Source organism: Malus domestica, chromosome 03 (assembly GCF_042453785.1).
Source record: "Malus domestica chromosome 03, GDT2T_hap1".
NCBI classification, from domain to species: domain Eukaryota; kingdom Viridiplantae; phylum Streptophyta; class Magnoliopsida; order Rosales; family Rosaceae; genus Malus; species Malus domestica.
This window is the reverse complement of record NC_091663.1, coordinates 7,321,812-7,332,213: the sequence shown is the minus strand read 5'-3', so window position 1 is coordinate 7,332,213 and position 10,402 is coordinate 7,321,812. Positions and strand designations below refer to the sequence as shown.

Here is a 10,402-nt window from a genome sequence, read left to right as displayed (position 1 = left end):
AATGCAATCTCAACCTTTTCATCCTCATCAACAATCTCCACAAGCATTGCATACTATGATGACTCTGTCACCATCATCACCGTCTACTTCTTATTCTAACTCTCAAGTGTGGATCACTGACTCTGGAGCTACTAATCACATGACTGCCGATCTCAGTAACCTATCTCTGGCATCTCCATATCCTACATCTGAAACCATTCAAACTGCCAATGGTGAAGGTTTGCATGTGTCTCATATTGGTAGCACAGTTCTCAATGTTTCCAAACTGAATTCTGTGCATCCGATTAAGCTCAATTATGTGCTTTATGTTCCGAAGTTGACACAAAACTTGTTATATGTGCATCGAATCTGTCTAGATAATGATTGCTGGCTAATTTTTTATGCTTTTTGCTTCTAGATTCAGGACAAGGTCACAGGGATGATCATTTATAAAGGAAAATGCAGTAATGGACTCTATCCAATCCTTTGCCTTTCTGCCACCTCTCATTCAACACATTCAGCTCCATTGCAAGCTAAAGCATTCCTTGATCAGCATTTTCATTCTACAACTTGGCACAATAGACTAGGTCATCCATCTAATAACATTGTTTCTTTGATGCTAAAGCAAGCTAATATCCCTTGTTCAAAGTCTTCATTACCTGTAATGTGCTCTAGTTGTTTGGAGGGCAAGTTTTGTAAACTTCCCTTTTCACTAAGTACCAATAAGTCTGTAAAACCTTTTGCTGTTATCCACAGTGATCTTTGGGGTCCAGCTCCTTCTGTTTCCATTGATGGTTACCGATATTATGTGACCTTTATCGATGAATATACAAGACATTGTTGGCTGTTTCCATTGATCAACAAATCTAATGTCTTTGCTAGTTTTGTTGCATTATATTCATTTGTTCTTACTCAGTTTGCAACCACTATTCAAACATTACAGAGTGATGGATGGGGAGAGTATGTTAGTAAGGTTTTTCAGTCATTTCTTCTTGATAAAGGAATTACCCATCAACTTTCTTGCCCACATACACCCGAGCAAAATGGTCTAGCCGAGAGAAAGCATAGGCATATTATTGAAACCACTGTGACCCTATTACAAACAGCTAGGTTACCTGCAAGTTTTTGGTCGTATGCATGTCAAACAGTTGTCTACCTCATTAATCGAATGCCCTCTTCTGTGCTAGGAAATAAATCTCCTTTTGAACTCTTGTTTGGTCATCTTCCTGTTATCTCACATCTCCGAATATTCGGATGTGCGTGCTATCCATTGTTAAAGCCTTATAATGATACTAAATTACAAGCCAAGACCACCAAGTGTATTTTTTTGGGGTATGCTACCACATATAAATGGTATATATGTTATGAGGTTTCTAAACAGGGAGTTTATATTTCTAGACATGTCGTGTTTGATAGGAATCAATTTCCTTACACAACCTTGTTGTTACACACTAAACCCTCATATCAATCTTCTTCAATTCACAATTTCCCACTTCCAACACCTGTGATTTCTAATGACAATGTTGTTTTGCCTATGCCTACTTCTCTTTCATCTTCTATATCACTATCATCTCATACCAATCTTGACTCCTCATCCTTACCTGCTCATTCTCCCATATCAATCTCTCCCATTCCTTCATCACCACTGTCCTCTCAATCCATTACTGGTTCTTCTAATTCTAGTCCTCAAGTCCCTGTGGCACTTGTTAATGGTTCTGAAGCTTCTCCAGAAGAGCCATTTGGTCCTGGTACTTTGCAAGTGGTGTTGGAGGTTCCACCACTCAATTTGCATCCTATGCAAACTCAGAGCAAAAGTGGTATTATCAAGACCAAAGCTTTATTAGCTACTATTCAGGAGTCTGACTGTACTGATTTGTCTCTTATTGAACCAACTTCTTATAAAACTGCAATGAAGGATCCTACTTGGTTAAAAGCTACGCAAGAGGAGATCAGTGCTTTACATAAACAAGGTACCTGGAGTTTGGTGGTATTACCTTCTACAAAGAACTTGGTAGGTTGCAAATGGATATTCAAGATTAAGAAACATTCTGATGGCACTATTGCTCGCCATAAAGCTCGGCTTGTAGCTAAAGGGTTCAGTCAAGAACCAGGTCTTGATTATGGGGAAACCTTCAGTCTTGTGGTTAAACCCACCACGGTTCGGCTAGTATTAGCTTTGGCAGCTCAGTTCAATTGGCCCCTTAGGCAACTCGATGTAAAGAATGCCTTTTTACATGGCATTTTGGACGAAGAAGTGTATATGACCCAGCCTCCTGGTTTTGCTGATGTCACTACTTCTCACCTTGTTTGCAAGTTGCACAAGTCTCTATATGGACTTAAGCAAGCCCATCAAGCTTGGAATGACAGATTTACCAAGTTCTTGCCTCAATTGGGTTTTCAACACACTTATTCTGACTCCTCCCTGTTTGTCAAGACAGTTGATTCTGGTATTGTCATTCTGTTGCTTTATGTGGACGATATTATTATCACAGGGAATGCAGCTACAGCTATGCAACAGGTTATTAGTGCTTTAACCAATGAGTTTGATATCAAGGATCTAAGGGATTTGCATTTCTTTATGGGCATTCAAATCTATAGGACTGCACATGGATTATGTTTGTCTCAATCCAAATATATTTTGGATCTTCTTACGAAAACTGAGATGCTTGAGTCCAAGCCATGTGAGACTCTTTGTTTGCCCTATAACAGGCTTCTCAAAGATGATAGTGCTCCCTATAACAATCCAACGTTGTACAGGAGTGTAGTAGGAGCATTGCAGTACCTCACATTTACAAGGCCGGATATAGCATTTTCTGCCCATCAAGTTTGTCAATTCATGCAAAGACCTATGCTTGCTTATTTCACTGCTGTCAAACGCATTTTGAGGTACTTAAAGGGTACCCTTCATCATGGCCTCTATTATTCAAAAGGACCACTGCAATTATAGGCTTTCAGTGATGTTGATTGGGCAGGTGACCCTAATGATAGGCGTTCTACTACTGGCATGGCTGTGTTTTTAGGAAACAATCCTATTTCCTGGTCATCCAAGAAACAATTGACAGTCTCTCGATCATCCACAGAGGCTGAATATCTAGCCTTGTCTTCTACTTCCGCTGAATTAGACTGGATTCAGCAACTGTTAGTCTTTCTACAAGTTCCTCTCACATCACCTCCTATTTTATTTTGTGATAATTTGTCAACTATTGCTTTGGCTTTTAATCCGATTCAACATCAACGTACTAAGCACATTGAGGTTGATGTTCATTTTGTACATGAAAGAGTTGCAAAGAAACAACTTTCTGTTCAGCTTGTGTCATCTAAAGAGCAGTTTGCTGATATTTTGACTAAAGGGTTGAGTTCTCCTTTGTTTCGTACTCACTGTAACAATCTCATGCTTCGAGCATCGAATCATGAGTTTGCGGGGGGATGATAGAATAGAGATATTGATGTATAAGATGTTGCCACTTGTAATTAGATTAGAAGAGATGTTAGTTAAGGAAGTTAGCTTTGTAGTTGTAAGAAGATAAATATCTCAACATTGTATCACTTGGTTGTTAAGAAGTATATCAAGAACATTCATCTTCTCTCTAAGTTCTCTCTCTTTCTCTTTCTCTTTCTCTCCCTAAGTCTACTACATTCTTCTTCTTCTTTACTGTATAAGATTGATCTTAGTTAACAGTATTCACTGTTTATTGTTTCGTAAAATAATTGGTACAACCATTCACATGAGAATTGTACAATGACCAGGGTCCCCGCTCTCCCATTATTTTTTATCTCTTGCTCAGAGCTTTACGTGGTGTGCGTGATCCCGATATATTTTAATGTTGGAGCACCGTACAATAATAGTGTCTCAAGAAAAATAAAAATAAAAGAAAAGAGAGAGGATCTCCTCCTCAAGAATTATGAGGTGATGCAATGGGAAAATGACCACGAGTCTACAGAGAAAACAATCAATAGGTCATTGAGATAGAGCCATCTGACACTAATCAAGAAAATGATCATTCCCATGATCCACCAATAAAATTTATTATACGAAAATTTACGAGCTGGAAGAAGTTAAAATTTTACAATGATAATGATTGTGGGATATTTTTTTTTTTTACATTCTTACACGTCACACCACCTCATCTATCACGTATTCTTTAAATACAATAACTAAAAACGTTCAAGCAAATCTTTGATTTTGAATCTTAATTCACACGAAACTAGCTAATAGATTTACATTCGAGCTCATTTTAAATCTCATTTATATTTAAACAGTTAAATACTTTCAAATCTTGGTATGTGGTATCATTCAATAAATAAAAATGTTACCTATTGTTGTGAAAATTTCTTTGAGTCGTATTGCCGTTTTTAGAAAAGTAAATTCTCCATGAAGTTCTACTTGTATAAGATATGTGGTTTGTAATGTGATCACTATACGCAAGCACCCACAAAACAACACTACCATGTTACCATCTGCCAACACACTCCCTACAACGTCATACCCTATATAATAACACCAATGCCCCACTTACCATACTCACATCTCTCTCTCTCTCTCTCTCTCTCTCTCTCTCTCTCTCTCTCTCTCAACACATACATTGACATAAAGCAAACAAGTTGAGTACCAGCTGCCAGAAGCCAGAAGAGATCAAATAGATCAACCTCAAGAAAATTTGAGCATTAAACGTACACATTATGGATGAGAAGTGGAAGCTACCAAAGAACAAGCACGAAGGCACTTCATCATCAAGTTCTTCTTCCAAGTTTTCCTTCACAAGAAGTTCTTCAACCAGAAGCACATCTTCCTTGCTGAGAAGCTATTCACAAAAAACCAATGCCTCTAGCTCCAAGTCTCCTCTTCCAAGAAGCTTCTCACAAAAGAACTCTTCCATCGGCCACAAGTGTACTAGCGTTGCCAAGGAACAGAAGGCTAGATTCTACATCATGAGAAGATGTGTTGCTATGCTTGTTTGTTGGCGCAAGCATGGTGATTAATAATTTTTAATTATGTTAATGCTTGAAATTAAGCTCCATATGTACTTATTTTTCTTCATATATCACCTTCCTGTGAGATGGGTCGGGTTTGTAATTTCAAACTCATATATATGTATCAAATTTTCTCCCATCCGATCAAGAGGAGATCGGCAACACACAAATTTCTGTAGTGTTTTTTTTTATTAATTATAATTTTTCTATTTTCGTTTTTGTTAGAGAACTGTCCTTTGTAATTTCAATTGAGATGAGTTACAAGTGCTTCTGTATGTACATTGTAAGAACTTATCATATTATCAAATATATGTCCAGTGTTCAAGTTCTACAACTGTACCATGATCACGAGATTGCAATCAAATCTCATGAAGGCCAACATCCATAATTTATTTTTGTTTTTAATTTGAATTTGGTAATATTTCTGTTTTGCATCATTTTATTTTATTTTAAAATTTTTAAAGAGAAAGATTCCCTTTGGCTGCTGGGGAGCAGCCAATATAATAAGACATAGAGGTAACTCTCCTATCTTCCTTGGAAATGCAAGCCACACCTTTTCTTGCTTTGATGATAAAATCTGAGTAAAAATTCTCTTTAGAAGTACTTTGTTTGATTTAATCTAGGAGTGTGGCTTGTATCCCATGTATTTCCATACACTAATCTCAAAATGTTTTGTAATTGTGTCATATCACGTGTTGATAAGGCAGTAATGAGTCCAATAAAAGTAAATATCACCTTATTCAAGTTTGGCTAGTTTTCTTAAGCTTGTCTTAACTTGTTTCATATATGATTCGTGTTCGTGAGCTTAAAAAATTCCAGCTCAATACGGAATTAAAGTTGTTTCGAGCTATTTAGTAAAAGAAGTTGGTTCGTTCTTGTATTGAAAATTCATAACTTGTACATTTTTTCGATAATTTCTAATGATGGAATGTATAAAACAAACAATATCACATGAAATTTTCAAGCATGATACTTTAAGATTGTCATATAAATAGTTTTTTTTTTTTCTTTTCTTATTATTGGAACTCTGTGGGAGGATAGGTGATCAAGCCGTAATAATTTCTCTAGAAACAAAATAAGACTGGGGACATGATATCAATCTCCGTCTTAAAAAAAATTCAAATTGAAGATAGTCTATAAACATAGAAAATAAAAATAGACCTAACTTCAAAAGTTAAATCTTAATCATCATCTTGTGTTCCAAACAAACTTCTTTCATAGAATCTAACTCAAGTTGTCATGTGAAAAAACACAAGTTTCTTATGAGCTTTACAAGCCAAACAAACATACCAATGTTCAAGGTGGTTTGTTTCTTATCACGTTAAACATAAGTTTGACTTGTTTCTTTCACAAACTAAACTCTAACTGTTTTGAGCCGATTTACAGTCCTAGATGATAGAGAAATTGGTAATGAATAAGGCAACTTCTTCAATGATTTCAAACTTCTACTAACAATTTATTCAAATTTGTATTAAGTCCTCTTATAAATCAGTAGCAATATAGATAATAAATGTGGTGCAAACTAAAAGAAAGGAATATGGTTTTTCAATTATCTTTTTCGGCAAGAAAGACCAATGTTTCTCTTTAAAGGAAGGGTTAATTATACAATTATATTCTTTGAGGTTTATCATGTTTTCACTAAATACCTTCATGTTTTAAAAATTACACCAATTCCTTCTGAGATTTTAATTCACATTCACATGGTAAGAAAACCAGGTATAGGAGAAACTAAGGAGTAGATATATAGGCTATCATACCAAACAGTACCTTGACCGGAGGACACTCTCTCCCAATTTCTTGGTTTTCTACAATATTTGGAACGCATTTGCCAAACCGTGAGAAACAAGCTTTCACTCATGAATTAAGCCTTGGAGGGCAAGATCTCACAACAAGTTTAAAGAACCGCAAAACTATTTATCATACGAACACATATAACACAGGAACAGTATTGTCTAAATTGTTAGATACCAGAATTTTTTAATTTTAATTGTTAAATTGCATTATTGGATCGAATCATTATTGTTTATTTTTCAACAATAGCATGGAGAATCCGGCTATAACACAAAACCTCCACAAAATTCCTTTCCAGTTTCAGTAGAGGGTGCCAATGTTGCAAGCCTTTGGCTACTCTTAAGGGAGAGTGAAAACAAAAAATTAAGGTTACAAGAAAGAATAAGGAAATGTAAAGGTGCCTCAGTCACTCCAAAAAAGAGTCAACGGTCAACACTTTGGGAGATCGGACGGTGGAGGAGGCAGCTTCTGATTAGGTAGCTTCCCATCTTGGACTACCCAAGCCATCCTCAGCCCCCAGCTTAAATGGATATCAAAGTGGCAATGCATGAGCCAAACGCCTGCAATTTCAGTCATACAAAGGCAAAAATTGTTTTAGTACATTGTGCCAGCCGGTCACTTCTCCAACAATAGTTCTTTTTCTTTGTTTCCACAAATAAATATGACGCTTTACTAATTATATCGCATGCTGAAATTAAGTTTTTTGTCACGCTCCAATTTAGTATATATGTGAACTCACATGTTAGCCCAAGTTGGGGTGTGACACATGCGGTCGAAACAAACAAAAGATTACCTGGGTTGTCTGCAAGAAATCGGATAGCCACCCAACCCCTGGAGGGTACTCCGAAGGTGTTCCTTTCAACAGGATCCACAAGGTTGAAGTTAGGCGGGTCTTTGTTAGGGTCAAAGTTTCCAAAACCTTGTCCAACAACAAAGAAGTTGAAGCCATGAAGGTGAAGAGGGTGGCTCTCAGCACCCAAAATGCTGGTGCCCTGCAACACCAATTCCACACTAGTATTGAACTTCAACACCACCACCTTTGTCCCATTACTCACATTGGTGTTGTTAGGTGGAGTGCCTGTATAATTGAACAGCTTGGGAGGAATAGTAGGGAAATCGGTGGTGTAAATACTGTTGGATTGAGCAAAGAAATGAGATTGAAGCAGTGCTACTGAAGGAAGAACAAATGAGTTGTTGTTAATAGAAGCTGCAAATTTTGTGGTGTTGGTAGGCCCTTGGCATGTTTGGTTTTTAGGACATGGGTTGGTTCCAAGCCCTACTGTGAAAAAGAAGCGTTTTTCGACAGTTCTGGGCACATTGGCTGGAAATTTAGAATTGGCCAAACTCCTGAATTTACTAGTAAAATTTGCAACAAAAGAAGTAGCATTGATTTGGGGAAGGATTGGCCTAAAAAGTGGGCTTTTCAGTGATGTGGAGGAAGAAGAATTTGAGTGTTCTTTGTACTCAAGAATTCCAGCAACAGTTGAATTGTCAAAAGTACCCATGCCTGTAAAGTAGGGTCTGGCTAACATGAGGAAAGTGGCATTAGGGTAGTGAGGTTTTGCCTTGAGAAGCACGTTTGTGGTTTGCCCTGGTGTAATGAGTAAAATATTGGTCTTGAAGGGTTTGACATACACAGCATCTGCTTCAACTACTGTTAGGCTGTGGTTTGCTATGCTGAAAAACAGTTCATCATTGACTGCAGCGTTGATCAATCGCAAGAGGTATGTCTTTCCAGGCTTCACCTTTAGACTGAAAGTGTCTGAAAAAACACACAAAAATAAAGAGAAATTATAACTAAACTTTTTGTGACAAGATTATATATGTTTCATGGAAAAAAAAAATGTTCACATGATCGATGTGTATGTACCCTTTTTGGAACAGTTGTACAATGGCCCTGGAAGTCCGTTAATCGTATAGGCATTGGAGACATTTGGACCACCTCCGGTCTGTAGAGCCTGGCTAATTACAGCCTCCGTGTCAACATTCCACCACTCACCTGTAGTGATTTAAACATATATGAAAAGTTTAGCATGTTAGTTGTGGTATATGCATAAAAGTTACTTGCTATGTTATAATTTCAGTTTAGTACATTATATTGTCAGACTATTAAATTTGAACTATTAAGAAATGGAGTCTTGATTTAATGACAGCTTTACAGTTTCACCACATAATATGTTACCCTAAAATCTACAATATCTGAGAAATGCTTGTTTAATTAATGATTCTCTATAATTTGGTAAGTTTAGTTACCAAAAATTATGGGAACTTCTTTGTGGGGTTTGGGAAAAGGGTAGGGAGCATGGCGCTTAGGGAGGATGATGAGGGGTCCATAGACAGTAGCTCTTAGCCATGAGATGTGAGCATGCCAGAAGAGAGTTCCCCTTTGGCCAATGATGGTGAAATTGTACACATAACTCTGGTTTGTTTGAATAGGGCACTGAGTGACATATGATGGCCCATCTGCCCATCCACTCTGCAATTGTCTGATGCCATGCCTGTGTTCACATTTTCATTAATCCACAAATAAAAAGTTAAAAAATGAAGAAAAAAATATTTGACTTTAATTGAGTAAAACTTGATTAATTATAAGTTGTTTCGTACCAATGGATGGTCATGTTGTTTGGAACATGATTGACCACTTTAACCAAAACCCTGTCTCCTTCTCTGGCAATAATTCTAGGTCCAGGGAACTTGCCATTCACTGTCACAATGCTCTTTGTGGTGCACAGCCTAGTCACATTTTTCAACTTTATCTGCACAAAAATTAGAATGTTATAATTACATTTAGAGCATGGCATATTATTTAATTATAAGCCGCAACAACTTTGATGTCAGACTATGAATCAGGACTACAATTTTTGCCGAAAAAACCTAAACAATCAATAATTTGAATTCACAGTCTATGTATTTATCAAACATACATCGAATTTGTAAAGCCTTGTAACACTGCCAGCTGCAGCAATGGCAAACTCAGGAAAGGCCAAGAGAGAGATAAGAGCAAGAAGAAAAGCCACTAGAAATGTTGGTGAAAAAGGAATAGCAGATGCCATTTGAGCTAGCTTTGCAGTGGTCTAAGAAGCTTGGCCTGTGAGATTTGTTTATATACAAATGAAAAGGTGTGTTTGGTCAATTAGGTAATAGGAAGTTACAGGTTTTGACGATGAAGAGAGAATTTACCAACTGAATTTGTTGGAATTTTGGACCCATCTAATTGGTAATTACCGCTGTAGAGTATCATCCAAGTAATTTATATTTTATTATTTGTGCTAGAAGAATCACTTATCATCTGTCTGACCTCTAAGTCCTATTATTGTTAGTCGTCACCAGATTTTGTCCATCATTATCCTCAATAGAAGCTAATAGATTCTTTTCCCTGCTTTTCACAGAAGTCGTTTGGGTCATGCCTAGCTTCTCCAAAAGCCATTAATTATGTATTAACAAGTGTGGTAGGTGCGGTTTAGTGTCTTTTGTATACAGAAATATAACCACACACTATCCTAATTTTAATTTCTTAAGAATGAAAGTGTCAAAGAGTGAATGTTTTCGTTATTTTGGAAAATTTTATAGACAAAAATAAGGCAAACGATGCTTTATGGCACAAAATGTTGGACGGTCAACACGTGAAAAAAGATGAGTGTATCGGATATCAGAATACTTC

At 36.9% G+C, this 10,402-nt stretch overlaps 2 protein-coding genes across 2 annotated transcripts; one reads left to right on the top strand and one right to left on the bottom strand.

The window, feature by feature from the left end:
- Positions 1-4,501: 4,501 nt before the first annotated feature.
- On the top strand, positions 4,502-5,284 carry LOC114824111 (small polypeptide DEVIL 13-like). The gene has a single exon (XM_029100510.2). The coding sequence runs from the start codon at positions 4,660-4,662 to the stop codon at positions 4,957-4,959; it is 300 nt and encodes a 99-aa protein (XP_028956343.1). The 5' UTR covers positions 4,502-4,659; the 3' UTR covers positions 4,960-5,284.
- A 1,615-nt stretch (positions 5,285-6,899) lies between these two features.
- LOC103420611 (laccase-2) lies at positions 6,900-9,811 on the bottom strand. Its single transcript, XM_008358669.4, has 6 exons — positions 9,666-9,811; positions 9,346-9,497; positions 8,995-9,239; positions 8,612-8,740; positions 7,535-8,503; positions 6,900-7,301 (listed from the first exon to the last, which is right to left on the bottom strand). Exons 1-6 carry the CDS (start codon positions 9,792-9,794, stop codon positions 7,171-7,173), a joined length of 1,755 nt encoding a protein of 584 aa, XP_008356891.1. The 5' UTR covers positions 9,795-9,811; the 3' UTR covers positions 6,900-7,170.
- Between the last annotated feature and the right edge of the window lie 591 nt (positions 9,812-10,402).

Bases quoted from the DNA above. Each gene is read 5' to 3' on its own strand.
- LOC114824111 (XM_029100510.2), top strand. From the start codon at position 4,660: ATGGATGAGAAGTGGAAGCTACCAAAGAACAAGCACGAAGGCACTTCA.
- LOC103420611 (XM_008358669.4), bottom strand. From the start codon at position 9,794: ATGGCATCTGCTATTCCTTTTTCACCAACATTTCTAGTGGCTTTTCTT. The intron at 9,240-9,345 runs GTACGAAACAAC...ATGTGAACACAG, and splicing joins AACAACATGACCATCCATTG to GCATGGCATCAGACAATTGC. The intron at 7,302-7,534 runs GTAATCTTTTGT...CTGAAATTGCAG, and splicing joins ATTTCTTGCAGACAACCCAG to GCGTTTGGCTCATGCATTGC.